This window comes from Lissotriton helveticus, chromosome 12 (genome assembly GCF_964261635.1).
Source record: "Lissotriton helveticus chromosome 12, aLisHel1.1, whole genome shotgun sequence".
Taxonomy (NCBI): Eukaryota; Metazoa; Chordata; class Amphibia; order Caudata; family Salamandridae; genus Lissotriton; species Lissotriton helveticus.
This window is the reverse complement of record NC_136073.1, coordinates 570,097,151-570,120,446: the sequence shown is the minus strand read 5'-3', so window position 1 is coordinate 570,120,446 and position 23,296 is coordinate 570,097,151. Positions and strand designations below refer to the sequence as shown.

Here is a 23,296-nt window from a genome sequence, read left to right as displayed (position 1 = left end):
GTGCAGCGAAATTAGGAATCACGGTGACGGCTCCAACACCTACGACGTCCGTGATTTTTGAGACACTTCACAAGAAGCATTTGTCTCGCCCTCTACTGCCGCTGGTGCCAGGCTTGGTAGAGCCAGCGGAGGAGCTGTTCCTCACGCCTGCAGTGATGAGAGCCGCTCCATCCCGGCTGCTTAAGAAGTACAGGGCTCCGGATTCCGACCCAGCTTTTCTGAGGATTGACCCGGTTCCGGACTCCGTTATAGTGACGGCAGCCAGAAAACAACATTCTACCTCTCCGTCTTCTACTGTGCCTCCGGATAAGGAGAGCCGATGGATCGACTCCAATGGCAGGAAGGCCTGTGGGACGGCGGCTACGGCCATGAAGACCACTAGCGATACGGCTTTGCTGGGGCGGTATGATCATTCCCTGTGGGAATCCCTCCAGCAGTTCACGGAACACCTGCCACGAGATAAGAGGGAGGATTTCCTCGAAATCCAGAATGAGGGGATGCTGGTTTCGAACCAGGTCATCAGCGCGGCTGCTGATGGTTCTCTTTTGGCGGCCCATGGTTACTGTCATGGGATCAACCAGCGACGCCATGCTTGGCTCAGGCTCACGTCACTCAAGCCGGAGGCCCAGCAGCAGTGGCTAATCTGCCCTTCTCGGGGAAGACCCTGTTCGGAAACCATGCGGATGATTAGATGGCCCGCATGAAGGAGGAAGCCGAGACTTTGACGGCTGTGGGCTTGGAGAAGCCCAAAGAAAAGAAAGCCTACCGCCCGTTCCAGAGACGGTTTGGGGCGCAGGGCCGAGGGCGAGGACAGGCTTCGGGAAAGCAGCAGCAACAGCAGCAGCAGTTCCGGAGGCCCTTCCAGAAGCGCCAGAAGGGTAGAGGAGGTCAGCAGTCCTCTACAGCGAACAAGGGCGCGGCCGGGTCTCGACCCTGAGCTGTTACTTCCCCTACATCCGTTACCCGCTCCGGTGGGGGGAAGCGTTCAATTTTTTCTGGCAGAGTGGAGAAAAATTACTCAGGACAAGTGGGTGCTGAATATTGTTTGCAATGGATACAGTCTTCGGTTCACCAGCCCGCCTCCATTAATTCCTCCGGTCAGCTTGCAGTTTCAGTTGCGCGAGCTCCAGGCGGAGGCCGATATCCTGTTAAGGAAAAGGGCGATAGAAGACATACCTCTGTCTCAAAGAGGAAGAGGTCTGTACTCCCGGTTCTTCCTGGTCCGCAAAAAGGACAAGAACGAGTTCAGGCCCATTCTGGATTTGCGACAAGCAAACAAGTGGATTCGCAGAGAGAAGTTTCGTATGCTGTCGTTGCATCAGATTTATCCTCAGCTGCAACAGGGGGACTGGCTGTGTGCCATAGACCTACAGGATGCATACTTCCATGTGCCCATTGCACACAAACACAGGAAGTTCCTGTGATTCAAAGTCGGCGCCAATCATTATCAGTACACAGTACTGCCATTCGGACTGAAGTCTGCGCCCAGAACATTCTCAAAGTGCATGGCAGTGGTAGCTGCACACCTAAGGAAGAACAAGGTGTTTGTCTACCCGTACCTGGACGATTGGTTGATCAAGGCCTCCTCCTTCTCGGAAGCTCAAGTGCACTTCCGGAAGACGTGCGTTCTCTTGAACAAGCTGGGGTTGCACATCAACATGTCCAAGTCTGTCCCGACTCCGGTCCAGTGCATACAGTACTTGGGAGCCTCCATCAATACGCTGTCAGCAAGCGTGTCATCTTCGGAGGAGAGACGATTATCACTCCTTCGGAAGGCTCAGGCTCCTATGACCGCTCCATCTACAACAGTGAGGACGGTGTCTTCTCTACTGGGGTCGATGGCCTCTTGTATCTTCCTCACGCCACACGCACGGCTGCACATGAGACCATTGCAGGAGTGCTCGGAGGATCAGTGGGATCAGAGGAAAGGATCTTGGGACGACAAGATACGACTGTCTCTGCCTGCTCTTCAGTCTCTGAAGTGGTGGTGTTCAGCTGAGAATCTCCTGAGAGGGGTTCCCTTCCACAAGGACATTCCCACGCAGACTATTGTGACGGATGCGTCTCTCCACGGCTGGGGGGCGCACTCCGGAGACTTACAGATTCAAGGGACGTGGTCCCAGATGGAGTCCACGTACCACATCAATTTCCTGGAACTCAGAGCCGTTCACTTGGCGCTGAAGGCCTTTCTTCCGTTCTTCCGGACCAACTCTTTGCTTGTTCAGACGGACAATACGACCACGATGTATTACCTCAACAAGCCGGGGGGGGGTCGAGATCGCGCACTCTGTCGCAGGAGGCGCAGGCGATCTGGAACTGGCTTCTGGCCAGAGGACTGACGATAACGGCCACCCATCTACCAGGTGTGCAGAATGTTCAGGCAGACGCACTGAGCAGACTGATTCAGGAAAACCACGAATGGGTCATAAACAACGAAGTGCTAGGAAAAGTCTTCGCACGGTGGGGGACTCCAGACGTAGATCTGTTCGCCACCGCCGGAAACAGCAAATGCCGAGACTTCGCCTCCAGGTACTACCAGCCAGGGACGCTGGGGAATGCGCTATGGATCAGCTGGTCGAACAGCTTTCTGTACGCTTTTCCACCCATTCCCCTGATTCCGGCGGTGCTCATCAAGCTGTCCCAGTCCAGGGCGCGGAAGATCCTGAATGCCCCTGAATGGCCCAGACAGTGGTGGTTCACGGACCTGCTTCACCGGTCTCTCCTTCCTCACATACGGTTGCCGTGCAGGCCGGACCTTCTCACGAAGTTCGGGGGGCAGATGTTACACCCCAACCTCTCGTCTTTGAGTTTGGCGGCATGGCTCCTGAGATAGTGCAATATGGCCATCTGAATCTACCTGAAGATTGCATGGACATACTGAAGGAGGCTAAGCGACCTTCCAATAGGACTTCTTATGCTTACAAGTGGAAGAGGTTTTGCATCTGGTGCAAGTCCAAGAACTATGACCCAACGACATGTAAGGAAGATGTCATCCTTCCATATCTTCTTCATCTAGCGCAGTCTGGCCTTAATGTCCATTCCATGAAGGTGCATCTGGCTGCATTGACTGCCTACAGGAAATGCCCTTCACAGACTTCCTTCTTTCAGATCCCTGTGATCAAAGATTTTTTGGAAGGCTTGAAGAAAGTGTTCCCTCCTGTCCGGCTTCCTTCGCCTTCATGGGAATTGAATGTGGTGCTGTCCAGATTGATGAAGGAGCCTTTTGAACCTATTCATAAGGCTTCGTTGCAGCACCTGTCCTGGAAGGCGGCGTTCCTCGTGGCCATTATATCGGCCCGCAGGGTGAGTGAAATTCAGGTGTTGTGTTGCCAAGAGCCTTATACTGTATTTCATGCTGCTAAGGTTGGTATGCGTACTCACCCTAAGTTTCTTCCTAAAGTTATATCTGACTTTCATGTTAACCAGACCATAACTTTGCCTACGTTTTTTCAGAATCCTTCCTCTCCAGCGGAAAGGTCCCTGCATTCCCTGGATGTTAGGAGGGTGTTGAAATGTTATCTGGATAAGACCAAGGATATTCGTAGGTCTGACCAATTGTTTATCAATTATGGATCAGTCAGGACGGGTCTTGCTACCTCTAAACATTCCATCTCTAGGTGGATTGTGTCCTGTATACAATTGTGTTACCAAAAAGCTAATAAGACCTTAGGGGGTAAGCCTAAGGCTCATTCCACCAGGGGCAAAGCTGCCACGACTGCTTTGCTCTGTAATGTTCCAATTGCAGAAATCTGCAAGGCAGCCACTTGGAAGTCGGTCCATACCTTTGCTAAGCATTACTGTCTGGACACTGATGCCAGGGCAGATGCTCAGGTTGGGCAGGCTTCGCTGCGAAATCTGTTCGCACAGTAGTGGTGTCATTTTCTCTTTTCTCCACTGCTCTTTGGTGTGGGGATGGGCTTGCCATTCTATTCACTAGATTATGACTATACACAGAGATCCCCTACTACAGAAGGAGTAGTTTCTGTCCTGTAACTCCAGTTCTGTAGTAGGGGAATCTCTGTTATAGTCATAAGCGCCCGCCCTCCTCCCCGGTGAAGAGAGATATTCATGTAAGGAATGCTACAGGTCTGGCGTGTTACGCCTTCAAAAAGAACTGAAAGTAAAAGGGACCTGCAGTGCATTCTGGGATACTGTGAGGTTCTGGAAGGTTCTCTTAAAGGCACAGTATCCTGTTTTGAGCCACATAATGGCAGCCTATGGGGCTTGTCTGTCCAGGTCTTTCTCTCTATCATTCCAGAGGGTTTTTGCTGTTAAAGCAAGGGAAATCTGGATAGGCTTTGCTGTTTGTGGATTTTTGGTGGAATTTCTAGTTGAAGTACTGGACAGTGTAGCCTGTGGATATAGGCTGCATTATCTGTCTTTAAATTGTAGTGGTGTGGCTCACTGGTTAGAGGCGGCAGACCCGGAAGCAGAGAACGGCCGTGGACCAGGGTCAGCGGACTCGATAATTCTCGCCTTGGTGCCTACTCTAACCAGGGATCACACTCGGGAACTCTGGGCATTACTTTGCCTCATCTCTACAACGGCCCCCCACATTCGCCGGGGTTGCCTGGTTTCACCTTGGAGATACCCAGTAGGGACCATCTCACAGGGATAGCCAGGACGGGTTCCCCAGCGGTCTACAGCGCCACGACGCCTCAGGGCAGCAGTGCGCTTTACAAGACACTTACATTTACATTTAAATTCTCTCTTAAGTGTCTGTGCAGTTCTGCATTTTTCGACACCTTAAGAGATTATTTTTGATTGCTCCGGGGTCCACGCACATGGGCGGGACTATTCACTAGATTATGACTATAACAGTGATACCCCTACTACAGAACTGGAGTTACAGGACAGAAACTACTCCTTCTGTCTTACCCTCTCGCTCTACCCCCCTGATTTTCCTTTGTACACCTCGGCCTTTGCAGGCCCCACCCGTATGTATGTCTGTCACTACTTCCTATCGAGACACACCCCAGTCTTCTATTCAAAACAACTTTCTGACCAACCCCCCCAGAGGGACAGGACCACCCTATAAATGTGCACCGAAAATAATTTATTTAAACGTGGTTGGTAAGTTGACTACATGTTGGTTTATGAAAGGCACATGGGAATTATTTAGATGGACCATGAAGGCGAATTATTTAGATGGACCATGAAGGCGAACGCTTGGCAGAATCCTTTGCTTTTGACTGAAAATGTGTTATTTTTTCATTTTCTACATACTAATCAACGTACACTTGGCTCTAGGACAACAAAGAATGCCCACGTAATTAATATTCCAGTTAGTATTTCTTGTTTCTTCGCTAAATGTCTAGAATAATGAAATGAGTTATAAAGGTTACTTATCACAATTATGTTTTCTTTTGTAACAATTAGTGTAGGTCAACAACGATGTCGCAAGCAGTTAATTAAATTTTCTTTTTAACACTTTTTTTCTCCCCTTTTTCACATTTTTAAGTTAATGAAGATTATAAAGTAATTAGGAATTATCATTTTTTTTTCAAAAAGATGCAAACAGATGGTTGTGCATAATCAGAAGGTGGATGTAATCACGTTCATGGCAGCCTGTTGCTATATTATCTTAATAATTAGTAGTATACAAAACAAACCAGTTTATTGAAAATACGTTTTAAAGTTTATGAAATTATGAAACTTCTTTTGTTAAAACCCGGTTCTTGTTCTACTTTTAAGATGCAAATATAACTACTGGCAACACGTAAAATCTTGTAAAAATTAAAAAAGTTTCAAATTATATATAAACAGGCCTAAAGAAGTGTAAGAACAAGTGAAAGACTTAATAAATGTAATTGATTCTCTTAGAGGATGTAGTCACTATTGTGCTGTTAGTTAATTTAGTGTGATTTCAAAGGTATTATGGGCCGGATCATACACACCCACAGGTTTTTTAATACTGGTAATATGGGGAGCCTGCAGTAGACATATTTAGATTAGCCATTCACGAAAGTTTGTTTTACTGGATGAGGCATGAGGCTGTGTTTGGACAAGTTCATCATGATGGATCGTATTCATGGCAGCACGGGACTACATTGTGTTTTGTGTTGAGCTACATCGTGTAACCTGGTGGAAGCAATTAAAGGAAGTGGGCAATTGGGCTTGCTTTGTGTTAAGGTGTATGTCGTCCTGTTCCCAGGTTACAGAAACGCAACACAGGTCTTCTTCTCCAGAGGTTTATTAGTAGAGAAGTTGGGGAAGAACCACTAACATCAAATCCAGCAAAGTCCCAGCCACTACTGCCCTAGTGCCCCAGGGATGAGAGTTCTCCATGGCCTATTAAGGTTCTGCATGACATTTCTATGACAGTGCTCAGGACATTATCCACAGCCTTTGTTTGATGGATTTCTTCTAAAATCTTTGAGAATTTGTGCAATTTCTTATGCTGCGAGTGCCAACCCTTTTGGCATGGGTTGTGCATTGGTACAAGATGTCAAGTTCAGAGGCACCATCAGATTTGCATTAAATCTGTTCTTGTTTCTGTAATGCTCCTGTAGGCTAAGATAATCGGTGAAGATAGGCTATGAGTTTAGAGCACAAGAAAGGAGGCTGTGTATCGTAACAGGTATGCACAATTTGAAAAACAAATTTAAGAGAATCTAGCACCAACTAAATGATGTTGTATTTTACCTCCACCATATATACTTAACTCCCTTAAAACCAAACAACATACATTCTGAGAGTTCTTCTGCTTGCCTGAGATGTGGTACACTAGATGCCTCATTTACCTACATGACATAGTACTGTGGCGCAGTAACTAAACTTTTGCAGGATGTGGAAGATAAAAATGCAGCAACTGACAGGTATCAGTATAATGATCTTGGTTAAACACTGTCTGGTGAGGATGCTGCAAAGGCCCAAGAAGTGTGAGATTCTACATAAATTTTGAATATTGGAACTGGTCCTAACGGAGTGCTGAATAGCATTACACTAGCTCTGCTTCCAGGCATCAATGGTAAGGTTATGGAGAAGAGATATGACTGAATAGGCGTTAGCATAGGCATAACACATGAGGGTGGTGAGAAAGGATAACAGGGCCTAGGAAGACATAGGAGATTGTGCCAATTTGTTTTGGTCTTTGTCAGACAAGCCGGGAGATGATTCCCCTTAGCGATCCGGGTTGGATCTTTAGCTTTGGGTGAAGATGCGGTCAATATAGGTAGTGGGTCTCTTGAGCAAAATAAGTTTTATTGAGAAAGTGGGGAGAAAGGGTGTTTTCGGAATAAATGAGGTTTCAATTGGTGATTGAAAACATACTGATAGTGACAATATGGACCATGACTTCTAAACTGTAGCACAATTGATATCTGAATGAAAATCTCTTCCATGGATGTTGTCTTTGATTTGCACTACTGTATTTTTTTAAAGAATAAATAGAGATGGTAAAAAACAACTAAATGGTGTTGCATGCTGAATAATGTCTTCGGGCATGCACTGTCAGACTCTGATAATACTGCCTTGAGTATGACTTTGCTCACTTAGATATGAAGGGTTGGCTCTCAAGACTGGGTTAAGTAGTGCATGGTGCTGGGAAAACATTGTCGTAGAATGAGCTAAGATTCCTGAGTGAAGGAAGAGTGGGGTTATCTTTGTGTGCTCTGTAATTGAAAGTCATTGCAAGGCTGTGCTTTGGCTGATGCATGAAGCAGGCCTAGCTCTGCCTAATGTATTGCAAGGGTCTATCTCCACCCATGATGGAATCCAACCAAAATAAATATAAGGGTCTCAAAATAGTTGATGTATCACACCAAACAATCAAATGAACCCTTTGCTGGCCAGTTTGACACCAACCTTTGCGATACCCTGAGTATATAGTTTTAACTCTACCTGCTGCCAGTCAGTACTGCCAATCAGTCAGGAAAGAAAAATAACATTAGGTAGATATAGGGTTCACCTCTGAGCAGTAATTGCTTGTTTTCCTGCTATGACGCAGTAGGCCTCTTTCTTTCTGCACAGATGGAGCGGCTTCAAGCAGAGAATGCAGCAGAATGGGGTAAGCGTGAGCGGCTAGAGACAGAGAAGTTAAACTTGGAGCGAGAAAATAAGAAACTTCGTGCCCAGATAGAGGACTTGGAGGAGGTGCTGGCACGGAAACGCCGTCAGACGGCCAGTGCATTGGACACAGACCTCAAGACAATACAGACTGAGCTCTTTGAGAAGAACAAGGTGAGTGGTAACCCATGAAGCCCTGCATTTACGAACCCGCCCCCAGGGCAATGGGATAAAACATCACCTGGAGAGCTGGGAATATGGGGAAAAGGACTGATATGGTAGACATAAGCCATGACCAATGAATACACTTATTGAAAGGTAGGCTTTTTAGAAGGGAGTGTGTCCTAACTGACAAAAAACAAATTTGCAAAGGGGTATGAAGGAGCATTTCAAAACTTTGGAACCTTCTGTGTGCGAGTAAGATCACGTGAAAACCTATTAGATGTAGCTCTGTTGCTTTGAGATCTCCTTAATGGTGGATCACTCTTTGGGTGGGAATCAGAATAGTGGATGTTCTTGCTTTCACATTGTAAATAACATGGACCCTTTGTTCTCCTGGGTTGGATCTTTTTTAATACTTTCAAATGCTTGTTAGAATTAGTATCCCGGTCCAATTCTCTAATTCATTTGGTACCAAATCTCAGCTGACCTGAACATGTCTTGGATATATTAAAATTCCAGCCTCCAAACACCATCTTAAATTTACTACCGGGATTCTGATAATTGATACAAGCCTGTAATCCAGAATTAGAAAAGTGCCATAAACATCTAGTCCGGTAGCTAGGTTATGTAGACAACCAATTCCTGTGCTGGGATGCTAATTAGAAATTGGTCAAATATCTCATGATTTTTTGTAATTAAGACCTACATTTCAAGGTTAAATGAACCAGTATAATCAAATCAGTTGATTCGCTTGGAAATGAGGATACAGGTTCTAACGAATAATTAACAGACAGCCCTCTAGGAGGACGTATAATTCAATACTCCAACTATTCAAAGGGATAGCTTAAAAGGCATTTCACTTCTTACCTGAAAATTCACAATTAAACACAACTCCATATTTGAGTAGAAGGACTTTTATGAGAATACACTTGTGCCACAGATAGAGTTGCGCTGCAAGGAAGGAGTTAAGGAGCTCATTGTGATGACAAGGCTTCTTATACAAAAAATAGCCCGTTGAAAGGGACAGGCAATGCTTTGTGGAGCTTCTGGGTGGATCAAGAGGAATGTTAATGAGCGATCACATGAGCCTCATCATACATAAATGTGGTCACAAGAGTTCCTCTTTGATACTTTCAGTGTGGCCTTTGTACCTTCTTAAGCTTTTTCAGTAAACAATATATCTAAATGTACGATCTAGGCGATTCTGCTGGTCAGTCAAATGGTATTTTAGGAACTCATTTGTGCCATTAGTGTCAATACATTTTGTAGATATGTTGGTTTTACAGCGTGAATCTTTTCTGGATTTACTATGCTGTGTATTATTCTGCCATCTAGTGGTTGGGTCTGGAATTGTAGTATTTCTTTTTTTTTTTTTTTTTCTGTTGGTGGGCGTCGACGACGTAGTACCATTTGGCGCCCTTCTATGATGTCAACGGGCTTCTTCCAGAAGCTCCCACCTTTGGTAGCCATTCTAAAAGAAATGGCACCACAAATACGCACAAAAGGATCAGCACCCCGTTGTAACCTGTGCCTGCCGCTGGATCATCAAAGCAACGACTGTAGCGCCTGCTCCGTTTTCACCCCGAAGACGTAGAGGGTAAGAAAAAAGGCAGCGACGAGCCAATTACAACCTGCATGGCCAAGGATCACTGCGAGACCTGGGCCTATCCAGTGAGGAGGAAAATAACGTCGCTGAAGGACCAGAAGGCGACGATGAAAGAGAAGTCTTAGTCGTGGAAGCTGAGAAGAAGGCTTCGAAGGAGGTAAGAGAGTCGTTGACCTTGAAAAAACTAGAAGAGTCTAAAAAAATCAGACTCTAGACCTCCAAAGTGATCCTCAGTATCGAAGCATTCGGCGACCGTAGCTGCATCCAAACAAAAACAGACCGCAGGATCCTTGGATAAGGACTCCAGAATGGCCAAGGTCCTCGAAAAAACGAAGACGTCGAAAGACAGGCTGGAAAAGGACGCCTCCGTGTCGAAGAAAGAGAGACCGAAACAAACCCCGACGACTGGTTCCGCATCGTCAGCCGGAAAACGGAAATTCTCGACCCCACAATACACGAGGCTGAGATTGAGAAAAAGACAAGAAGGCTCGATGCCGAAATGGTGAATATCCTTCAATGCAAAAACACTTTGACGAAAGCTTGAAGCAATTCAAGATACTGCAGAAAACAAGGGAAACGGAAGCCGAAAAGGTTGCAGAAGAACCAATAATGCCAAGAACTCCCAAACAGATCGAATAAGAAGAGGAAGGTTCATTCTTCTTCGGGGAAGACGTCGAAGAAGATGATCAAGCATACGCAGAATCGTCGAACTCAAAGAATCAAGAGCTCCAATGACAAGATCTCTGCACCGAATCACCTGAGGAGGCGGTGGAATCCTATCATTCGAGGCCATCACTCCCAGATGACATTGGCATGCATAATCAGGTGATTAAAAAGGCTTCAGAAACCTATGGGGTTCAGCTCAAGGAAGAAAAATCTCAGTCATCTTTTTTATTAGAGACACTGATGCCTACACAATCAACAAATCAATTCCTACCAATGCTGCCTAGTATCTTAGACCTGGGGAAATAGGCATTCAAAGAGCCTGCTACATGCAAGGCTATAACTCCAAGGGCAGAGAAAAAGTATAAACACTCCTCTAAAGACCCTATATACATCAGGGGATAGCTGCCAGCTGACTCTATCATTGCCTCAATGGCAAGAAAAAGAGCAAATGTACTTGCTACACTAGGACCACCTCCAGACAAGGAAAGCAAGATGATGGACCTCGTAGGAAGGAAGGTGGAGAGAAGCGCAGCTAATCAGTGGCGCTTAGCAAATTCAAATTCATTGCTAAACAGGCATGCGTACCAACATTGGGAAGAGGTACGAGAACTGTTGCAAAATCTACCAGAACAATTCCAGAAAAGAGCTAGCCACCTGGTGGAAGAGGGAAAAAAACATTGCTTATACGTGTTTAATATCAGCCCTTAATGCTGCTTAAATGTCTAGCAGGCAAATGATGATTGGAATATGGAAAGGAGGAACGCATGGCTTAGAATCTCAGGCTTCAAGCCAGCAGGGCAAAGCAACATCATTAATTCACCATTCCATGGAGAATAATTGTTTGGAACGGTGGTTGATGAAAAGTTAAATTAACTAAAGAAGAATACCGAAACCGCAAAATACATGGAGGCTCTGCAGTTCAGAGGCATGCGCAGAAGCACACCATCAAGAAGACCAGCTGGAAGAGGTACACACCAACCTACTACCTCACATCAAGGTTACCAGCAGACATACCAAGCTGGAAACCAGGGCACACAACAGAACAAAGCTGGCAATATTAAGGAAGGGGATCCGTTTGATGGGGCATCCGTAGTAGAGGCCAGCCACAAAGAGGTGGACAACAAACCTCTACCAGTGACTGCACTCTTAAGGAGGTGCACTCACAAGGAGGTACACTCACATACAACAGCAGTGAGAGTACGCACGAAAAAGAAGCAGTTACCAAAACAAGAGAAAACCAGTTTACAGTTCCTCCAACATCCCACTCCAGTAGGAGGCAGACTAGGACTTTACCAACAAAAGTGGAAAGAAAAACCCACAGACAAGTGGATTCTAAACATAATACAGTACGGTTATTGAATAGTTAACAAAACAACCTCCACACAGGAGGCCAAAGCACAGCACACATTCAAAAGAAGAATGATCTTACCTAATCAAAGAGGTGAAAGAACTTCAGGAAAAACATGCAATAGAACATGTACCGCACAGAGAAAAGAACAACGGAATATATTCAACATACTTCCTAATTCCCAAGGTGGATAGAACATTATGGCCAATATTAGACCTAAGGTTTCTAAACAAGTTTATAAAGACGCAAAAATTCAAGATGACTACACTGCAAGAGGTGTTACCTCAGTTGGAAAGGGGAGATTACATGGCAACAATAGACTCTAAAAGGACGCGTATTTACACATCCCAATAAACAGAAAACACAAAACAATGTTAAGATTTGTCATGAACAAACAACACTAGCAATTCAAAGTACTTGCTTTCAGTCTATAATCAGCACCAAGGGTGTTCACGAAGCGCCTGGCAGCAGTAGCAGCACATCTCAGAAGGCAAGGAATTCATGTTTACCCCTACTTAGACGACTGGTTAGTAAGAGCAAACTCATACAGCCTATGCAAACAGCATATACAAAAAGTGATAGAGACACTAGTTCAGCTGGGTTTCTCCATACACTGGGAAAAATCATCAATAGAACCGGAATGCAAGAAGGTGTTCTTGGGCGCAAAGATAAACACTGTGTTAGGGAAAACATTTCCCACCAAGAAAAGGAGATCAGCTCTATTGAAGGAGACGTATCTATACCAGAAGGGGAATCATCTGACTGTGAGGACAGTGGAGAAATTACTTGGAATGATGGCCTCATGCACTCATTTAGTTTCCAACATTCGTCTACACATGAGATCATTTCAAGAATGGCTCCAGACACAATGGTCACAGGCTACAGGGTGTTGGGAGGATCTAGTAGTTGTCACAAACAGAGTTCATCAGGCGATTGCATGGTGGAACGAAGCACACATAGCACAGGGAAGACATTTCACACCTCCAACTCCAACAGTGACCTTAGCAATAGATGCGTCCCTAGTAGGATGGGGAGCACACATGGACAATCTCAAAGTAAGGGGACAGATCCGCAATTAATGACGGTGGTGTCAAGATTTCACATAAATCAGAGTATACAAATACAAAGTTTCTTTCAAAACTCTAAGAACAAATCCGAAAGAGCTTTGCACACACTTGACGCAAGAAGAGTGGTTATGTATTATGTGGAAAAAACTAAAGAATTCAGAAAAACTAAACAGTTGTTTGTATCCTTCGCAAAAACTTTTCTGGGAAGACCAGTAACCAAGAGCCCCATCGCAAGGTGTATAGCACAAGCAATACAATTGTGCCACAAACAAGCAGGATACACTTTACAAGGGGCGCCACTGGTGCATTCAACAAAGAAGAAAGTAGCAACTATTGCATTTCTTGCTAACACTCCAATCCAAGACATTTGCATGGCTGCACCATGCTCTTCTGTACACACATTCACCAAACATTAGTGTGGACATTCAAATGAACAAGGAAGCACAAGTAGGACAAAAGGTCTTACAGCATCTATTTGCAAACCAAAGGTCATCTTCCACCCAGCCACCACAAGACAAGCAAGCTGCTGCAAAGTCTATGCACGGCATAGTGAATGCAGAAAAGATTCACGCTGTAAAACAAATAGCTTGAAGAATTTTCTGGATTCACTAGCGAACCCACTCTCCTCCGCCAAGGAAGAGAACTATGAGGAGGAGAGAATAAAGAAAAGACACCAAAAAAAAATCTGAAGATGGCTACCAAAGGTGGGAGCTTCCGGAGGAAGCTCGTCGACATCACAGAAGGGCACCAAATGGTACTACGTCGTCGACGCCCACCAACTGCAAAAAAAAAAAGAGAGAGGAAATACTACAATTCCGTCCCAACCACTAGATGGACACTTGTTTCTGTCCTCCAAGTACCCTCGCACCAATCTCCACCAGAGTTTACCGCTCCTTTAAGTTGAAGAAGACTTTACGTGAGCATCGAGGATGACGTCTCAAAATGTCTCAAAGAACACGGGCGATACACAAGACCTTTTTGGACTTGAGGACCTCAAAGAAGAGCATCGCGCCCAGGCCTCGGATAAAGGGACCTTCAACCCTGACGACAGCTCTGGCTCCAAAGTTGAGATGCGAGATCTACCTTATTCTCAACCAGCTGAGAGTGCTATGCCCCCATCAACTCAACATCGACCCCAGCACACCACTACAAAGGCTCCACCTCCCATTCCAGACCGACCTAAACAAATTGGCGGGCAACCGCTGCCCTCTGGTCATGGTTGGCACAGACCTTCGTATTTGGAAATCATCAAAACCAACTGTTTCAAAGCTGACCACTCCTTCTTTGGAGACGGGTTAAGCTTTGAAGCTGAAACGTACGACATCGAAACATCAGCCACTGTTGGCACTGAAACCTGCCCCAGTATAGGTGAAATATTCAGTTTTTAGAGCCAAGAAGGTCAGTGCTCAGCAAAAGTATACATGGATCGGGCACCATGGAACCCCTGCTTCAAAGACTGCAGGAAGATATATACTCTTGGCAGAAACATCGTCTGATCCATCCAGACACAGGCTGGTTAATTACTTGACCTTCATACACTGGTGCTCAACCCTCCAAAAGACAGCTGTCTTTTGAAGAGGCCTTGGACTTTCCTTCTCCTCGCGAACTGAGAAAGAAGACCGACAAGGCCACAAGTTCGCTACACATTAACGCACCACCGATACCGATGGCACATCATTCACCCTTACCACCTGCTTCACCAGCTGCCCCTGTATCATATTCACTGGAAGGGTCAACTCATTCTTACATGGGGAAGATGATGGGGACAGTTTTTACATCCCACCACAAGATGACCCATGAAATACTTATGACACTGACCCACCAGTTGATACAGACCCTGATCTGTACCCTGCAACCCCCCCAGATGGCACTACTAAATATCACAACTTGATTGGTAAGACTGCCACCTTCCAGAAGGTGCAACTACTCAATAAGCCCCTAGAGGAAGACTTCCTATTTTAGACACTTTCCTTTACACAACGTTCTGCACAATACCTACCCATGCTAAAGGGCATGCTCTGTCACACCCCTGACCTATTCAATGACCATGTGAGTTCTAGGGTGATAACACGAAGGCTAGACAAAAAATATAAAGTGTACCCCAATGACCCACTATACATACTAGGTCAACTTCTGCCAGACTCTTTAGCGGTAGCAACCGCACATAAAAAAAAGGCCAATTCACAAACGTCTGGTGAAGCCCCTCTACCAGATAAGGAGAGCAAGAAAATGAATGCCGCAAGAAAGGGGGTAGCCACACAATCACTGGTGTTTCACAAATTATATCGGCCTTCTCGCTAGATATGATAGAGCCCATTGGGACAAAATGGAGGTACTTATCCAATAACTATCAGAAGAGCACAAAACACAAGCCTTTCAAGTAGCCTCTGAATGAAAGTTAATTTTTAACACAACTATTCTTTGTGCCCTTGATGCTGCAGATACTGCATCTAGTAGGGAAAAAAACTCCAGAGTTTTACTGTGCAGACATGCTTGGCTTCAGGTCTTGTGGTTCAAATCTGAGGTATAACAAAATCTACTGACCCTCCCATTCAATGGGGAACATTTGTTTGGCCCTAAAGTAGACACACAATTAGAAAAAATAAAAAAAGCCACTGAAACAGCCTAAGGCATGGGAGCACTGCAGACCCCCTCCAATCGATGCTCCTTTCACTGCTCATCCTACAGTGGGCGGTCCAAAACTACCTCTCCCGAGATCACCACCTTATACCAGCGGCCATAAACCCAAACCACCTCACCTAGAGGATACTACTTAGGTTCATAAAAGGGTGACAACTCGAAAGGAAGAGGCAATGGAGGATTCACCAAGTCATCAGCCACAAGCACCAAATTCTGACTTAGCTCTAATTCCCCTCTATCACACAACACATGTTGAGGGTTGCTTTCAAGGGTTCTTACCCGCCTGGCGGAATATCATCTCTGATCAGTGGGTGTTGAATATTCAACATGGTTATTGTCTGGAGCTCACTTCCACACCTCCCAACATTCCACCTCGCAAATACAGACTTTCCCGCACATCGAAAGGTTGCTCAGGGAAGAAGTACAAACACTCCTCAAAAAAGGAGCTATGGAACCCGTTCCACTCCACCAACAGGGCACAGGAGTCTATTCACTATACCTCCTTATTCTAAAAAACAGACAGGTTCCTGAGACCAATATTGGATGTCAGACCTCTAAACCCGTACATTCTCTCAGAGCACTTTCACATGGTTACTCTTCAAAATGTCATCCTGTTATTTCAAAAAGCCGACTTCAGGGCCACACTCGACCTCAAGGACGCTTACTTCCATATACCTATTCACCCGACACATCACTGATATATGAGGTTTGTAATATGTGGTCAGCATTGCCAGTTCAAGGTGCTCCCCTTCTGGATTACTACAGCGCCCAGGGGCTTTACCAAATGTCCAGCTGTAGTAGCTGCTCACCTGCGCGGACAAAGCATACATGTCTTTCTATACATAAACGACTGGATTATCAAAAGTGTGACTTGTCAAAAGTGTCCCCAACACACTCAGTTCGCCATAAACCTACTTCACAACCTAGGCTTCACCTTCAGCCCATTCAGATCCAACCTTACCCAGGAGCAATGAATAGCTTACCTGAATACTGCCAGGATACAGTCATTCCAGGCACTCATTCCCCAATTCCAACCCAGTCAACAGGGAACAGTGAGGACTTTCATGCGTCTCCTTGCTATTATGGCTTCATGTATAGCCATAGTATCTCATGCCAGACTAAACATGTGTCCGTTGCAGCAGTGCTTAACGCACCACTGGACTCTTTATTTTAGAAACTTTATTCGATCTTTGTTTCCAATTAAGATCAGAACATAAACAAGAACACATAAACAGCAACAGTTAACATAGGATCCCAGTTCCTGTTAGTCAAAGAGTGGGCAGTCAAATTCATTAAACATTCCATGTAAATACACTTATGAGCATTTAAATACAGGTTAAAATATTAGTTATTAAATGTCAGAGTATATCAAAATGAAAGATGAAGTCCAAATCCTGGTTATGGGCCCACTTGTTTCCTTTTTTCATACATGCCCATAAAAATGATGCTACTGAAAAGAAGACAGAAGGGTTAGGCAGGGATTTTAAAAAGTATAATGCAACCCAACAGTTTCAAATTATGCTGCTTTAAAATCGGGATTAATTTCTTTCCTTCCTGCAGAAAAAAGCACAGAAAAATTATAAATGGAGGTCATTTTGGGGAGATTCGGTGCTGCAAGGGCACAGAGTCGGTTCTGAGTGCTTGAATCTTCCCCCTGGGTACCCCAGCATCCTTGGTATCAAATTCAAACAAAATCTTGATAGGATGAATTTATGGTGCGATGTGGGGATATCTACTAGGTAAAAGTATTCTCCCTCTGACAAAGGTGGGGTTGCTTGATACATAAAAACAACTGTTTGCAATAGTTCCTCTCCCTGCGCATACATCGGGCCCGCAGCATAAATGAATCCACAAACTTCTGCCTAGACGTCTTTCTACAGGCAGTTGGGTCCTTAAAAAGGTCTTTCAGCCTTATAGTGGTCAATTCCAATTCAACACCAATGGACTCAACGGAGGGTCAATGGGAGGATCTAGTGTTGGTCCGCCATCAAGCTTTCCACTCTCTAAATGGTTGCTCGCCATCAACCTCTTAAAAGGACTACTTTTCCAAGACCCAGTTCTGCAGAGAACCGTAACAGATGCTGCCTTATGGGATGGGGAGAGCATTCACAACATACGGCTGTCCAGGACCCCTGGACACCCAATCAGAGACATCTCCACATAAATCACTGCGAGTTACTAGCTGTTCACCTAGGCTGAAAGCCTTCCTTCCTCACCTGATTGGTAAAGGTAGTCCTCAACTAGATGGACAACATGATAGCCATGTATTATCTCCAAAAGCAAGGGGACACCAAGTCCCCCTCAGCTTTCTCATTTAGCCCAGACCATTTGGAGGAGGTCTATCCGACACAACATTCCCCTGTTAGCTGAGTATCTACTGGGGTGGACAACGACTTTGCAGGTCTCGTCCGCAGGAGATGCCATCAAGCCCACGAGTGAGGACTCCACCTGCAAGTCCTCTACCAAGACTTCCAGCATTGGGGACAACCACAAATACGCCTCTTCACCTCCGCAGAAAATGCCAAATGCCCAAACTTTTCCTCCAGGTTTCTACACTGACAGTCCATGGCAATGCACTATGAATGAGTTGGTCAGGGATATTTGCTTATGCTTTCCCACCTCTCCCACTGCTTCCGTTTGTGGTTCGCAAACTTTGGCAGACATCTCTCACCCTCATCCTGGTGTCTCCCACATGGGCACTACAACCATGGTTCACCACACTCCTTGAACTATCAGTAGTTCCCCCACGAAGTACTGCTGAACAGGCAAGACCTTCTCACGCAGAACCATTGAGAAATCTGACATTCAGTCCCCAGATCCTTCAATCTTGCGATCTGGCTCCTGAGGTCCTAGAAATTGGTTACCTCAATCTCCCACAACAATGTATGGACATTATCAAAGAGCCATGCATGCCTACTACTCGGGCCTGTTACTCTGTTAAATGGAAAAGATGTGTTCACTATTGTCATTCCAAATACATTAATCCCTTAGCAGTCAAGGTACAAGACATTGCCAGCTTCATATTAAATTTGCACACCTATAAGACAGTCTATAAGACTACAACTAGCAGTGGTAGCAGCATACCTAGAGAATAGACAACACACTTCCCTAACCAGAATTTCTGTCAGCAGAGCTTTGAAAGAGGGTGTTAAGAGGCATTCCTCCTACGGTGCCACCAGCTCCCACATGGAATCTCAATATTGTATTAACAAGATTAATGGCCCCTCCCTTTGAGCCACTCCACTGCTGACCCCCCACCCCAACTTTTTATCATTGAAGGTAACATTCCTATTTGCTATCACTTCGCTTAGACGTGTTAGTGAGCTTCAGACACTAACTTTAGAAGAACCCCTCTTCCAAATACATATAGACAGGGTTGTACTTCGTACCAACCCCAAATGTCTTCCAAAGGTGGTTTCACAATTCCACTTGAATCAATCTATTGGTCTTCCTGTTTTTTCCCCAACCTTACTCAGTTGCAGAAAGGATTTTGCACACGTTAGACATAAAACAAACTCTAATGTACTATATTGACAAGACTAAATCATTTAGGAAAAATGTAAATGTAAATTGATACTTGTATAGCGCACTACTCACCCGCAAGGGTCTCAAGGCACTTGTACGAATACCGCTGTGGAACCCATCCTGGCTTTCCCTGTGAGGTGTCCACTCCTGGGCACCCCCAAGGTGGAGGCCAGGCATCCTTAGCGTTGTGGGGGCCGTTGTGGAGATTAAGCAAGCTATTGCCCAGAGTTGCAGAGTGGGCCTCCATGATTGGAATAGGCACCGAGGCAAGAATTATCAGGTCCGTGGAAGTTTTTAGCTCAAGACCCGCCGAGGCGGGGAATTGAACCCTGGTCCCGGGCTAGACCTCTGCATCAGGGTCTGCCGCTCTAACCATTGAGCCGCACTTCTCCACAGGAAGACAACAACTATTTTTTGTTTTTTCAAAACCTCACAAAGGAAGGGCAATCTCTAAAGCACGCATTGTACGATGGATTGTTAAATGCATCCAAACATGCTATGCTAAAGCTAAAATAACTTTACCCATTCCTTCTAGAGCTCACTCCACTCGTAAAAAATGAGCCTCAGTGGACTTAGGAAATACACCTAGAACTGACATATGTAAAGCTGCTACATGGTCTACACCACATACATTAACAGAACATTACTGTATTGATGTACTGGACCATCGACAAGCCAACATGGACCAAGCAGTATTACGTACACTATTTCAGACAGCTGTAACTCCCACAGGCTATTCACCGCTTATGGAGGAGGAAGGCTTTACATTCTATGGTACGCATGTGTATCTACAGCCACACGTCTCAAACGGAAAATTATATTTACCAAGTAAGCATCTGTTTGTGGCATGTAGTGCTGTAGATTCAGCTGTGCCCACCCTCCTCCCTAGATGCCTGTGTCTGTTTCAGTTACTTTCACTAATTTTGCCAAAATCCTTTATATACACAGCGCATTGCTTCACATTTCATCCTCACTAGCCATACAGGAAATAAATCTAACAATTGAGTCGATGTCCATGCGGATTACCAGCAACAGGAGGAGTCTCACTACCTTGTGACTTGAAAGACTTTATTCGAAGAAAAATGACTTGCACGCATCCGAGCCCAACACTAAATGGCAGGATTATACTAAGCATGTGAATCTACAGCACTACATGCCATGAACAGATGCTTACTGGGTAAGTAACATTTTCCTTTTGATTCTTCTGCCATAGTGTTTTCACATATATATTTTTTAACCCTGCTACTCCTTTCCCCCTATCTTGTTCTCTGCACCAACAGCATCAGAGGATGTTGATTTAATTTCAATTAGCAAAGTGTGATATTATATACTATATTTGTGCGTGGTTTTTCCTGATGAAGATGGTCAGATGCAGTTGAATTGGCGAAAAATGTAATACAAGTCTCACCACAGTTTTATGAGCCTTAATATGTTCATCTTAAAAGAAAGAATAAAACATTATCGGTTACTCAGCGCTTTAGTGCCTGGATGTGGTTTAAATCCTTGTTTCCCAACCTTAGGAGCTAGCAGATTTGCGGCACATCCATTCCAAGGTAAAAAAGCAATACCAGGAGAAGATGGCAGAACTGGCACATGCCAACCGTCGTGTGGAGCAGCACGAGGGTGAGGTGAAGAAGCTGCGGATGAGGGTGGAGGAGTTGAAGAAGGAGTTGGGACAAGCCGAGGATGAGGTAACTACAGATACATCAGCAAGATTAGAGGCAAAGGCACCTATGTGTGAGAATTACATATTCTAAGATATGAGACAACAGAAATCCTCATGTGTAAACATTTCTGTACGAAATGCAAAGATGTAAATATGTGAAAATGTGGAAAAATAAATACTTGACAATGTGGACAAGTGAACTTGTACAAAACTCCTAAGCCACTTGTTCAAAATAGGATTCCCTCAAAGTTCTATTACTACCCTAATAATTTCCTGTCGTTGCACAAAAGCTCTGTTTCAACGGACCACCTAATATGTTGCTCTACACTAGTTCAGTCACACTGGGCACTATCCCTTGGTGTTATTACTGCTGATACACACCAGATAAGCCCCTGCTTGACCATTATCCAATCATGGATGTTTAGAGTTTTTCTTAAGCTGAGTCTCACAAGAACAGAACTTTTCTCATCAATGGCGGTGGCTTCAATTCCACATCATAGCCTGACTCTAGACTGAGCACTTTTTTTTGGGAGGGGGGGGGGATCAACACACTGTTTTCCCATACTTAGTATCTGGGGGTTGTTCTTTGATACCTACCACTTACTTTAAGGGCCTGTTGAAAAGAAATCCAAGAAGGTTTGGTACCCCCTGTCACACACCTTGCAACAAAGGCCCTCCCTACCAACCATCACCTGCACAGTGTGTGCACTGGTCCTCTCACACATTGCTGCGCGAACCATTGTGCTCAGTGGCCTCCCCGAAGCTACCCTCACTTCCAGAAGGCTGGATCTCACAATTCTGCATATCTCACGACACATTCAGCTAAATTGCCCACAGCAATCCCTCTCACCATGGATCCATGTAAAGAAATCTATACATTACTTATAACGTTCTCCACACTTTTAAGTCAAACTCCTCCACACATTACCTGCTGTTTGAAACAAGTAAAACTGGAGATTCCAAGCATGAGGAAAGAAACAGAAGCAAGACATGCCTTTTCTTCGTATGTCGCCAATATTTTGAATTTGAGACAGGCCCCTTCACTCCACCCTTTAGTGAAGAACCCGACTCACAGATTCAGGAACTTTGACAGATCTTCTCTCATGCTCAAAGATATCCACTGACTGTCTATCAGCTCACATCACTTTCAAAGTCTACTGCATCACCTACAAAGTGGCACACTTGAACAGCCCACCTTATCTAACAAGTGGGATCAAGATCTCGGATGGGCAGTGTAAACGCAGCTGCGGGAACCATGGTAGGGGAGACTGTACTGGAGGATTAACTAGATGCCAGGCCTTCTCCCGCTGTGCTCCACATAACTGGCAAGCTTCTGCTTTCCTGCTCCTCATTAAGGAATGAAGACCTTTCTCTTTAACAAACGCCTCACCCATATGTAGCCCTCTAAATGATGTACCCCAGCCAGATAATTTGTCCTTCTCTGGTCATAACGGTACACCCTTTACTGACTCCTCCTCTTTCCCCCTGTGTACAGCGCTTCCTTTCTTGTGAGCTATTTTTGCACTGCACACAGTGCTTTAAATGAGCCGGTACTGTCCGGTACGGAGTACCAGCACTTTTCTATTTTGAGATTTTGAGAGGGAGAGTACCGGCACTTCTCAAGAGAAATGATCTACTTTTAATTGGAGACTACCAGCACTTCTCAGAAACAAGCAGGTACTCTGCTACGGAGTAACTGCACTTCTATTTTTCCATTTCAAGCACTGACTGCACACATCTCGGTAAACGCATTCATATATACTTCTTTAGATAGACATGGGAGTTCTTTAGTTGCTTGTTGTATTTAATGAACGACACAAGGGTAGTGCCATTTCAAAACTGGCATGACCAGAGGGATGACAAACAGTATTCACATTAGGTATCAATTACCTGCCTGCTGTCTGATTGGCCAATTGCGTATTTCTCCAGCAATGAAGAAGCAGCATAGTCTTTCTTTTATTTTTTTACAAGATGCATACAAAACACCTACATAACCACGTGGGATTCTCTTTAGACTTTAGTGCATTATAACTTCATGGATTGCGAAACTTAAATCAGATAGACTTCCGCATCCTCCATATGGTATGTGTGAATAACTCTTTTAATTATTTGGACCCTTAAACACAGACCACCCAACCCATGATCAAGGCTTTAAAATAGTAAGATGTGTGCAACTGATCACCTCATTGGTACAGTGCAAAGAACGGAAGCGTAAAATATTGTGTTGCTGTATGATTATTGTTGCAGAGATTGGTGTAATGCAGGAATGTTCAACAAGGTCCTGGAAGACAGGATCCACGCCAGAAGTATAGCGTGGGCAGGTAAGCCACATGTACATAGAATGGGTCTGCACAAAGCTCGATTACACATCAGTAATCATTCTGAAGATCTGGCCTGATCCACCGGTCCTGCACCTCTTTTGGACCCTTGCGTGGCCACAGAGATAGGTTTATCTGGTAGTTTTAAACAGTCTGAGTAGTGCAGCATCCTTCAATGCGTTGCTACCAACAAAGTCAGAAAACAACGAAACATTAATAACGGTACATTATGTTCGAGGCATATGATCTGTGGATCATATGCATAGATCGCCATCTAGTGTTGGATCCGGA

General features: G+C 44.9%; 1 protein-coding gene across 1 annotated transcript in view; it reads left to right on the top strand.

Annotated features, from left to right (window-relative positions):
- Positions 1–23,296, top strand: part of CCDC102A (coiled-coil domain containing 102A) — a 148,126-nt gene that overhangs the window by 76,999 nt on the left and 47,831 nt on the right. The window contains exons 5-6 of the mRNA XM_078671246.1: positions 7,972–8,181; positions 20,542–20,712. Coding sequence (XP_078527372.1) covers positions 7,972–8,181; positions 20,542–20,712 — 381 coding nt within the window. The remainder of the gene's footprint in view (positions 1–7,971; positions 8,182–20,541; positions 20,713–23,296) is intronic.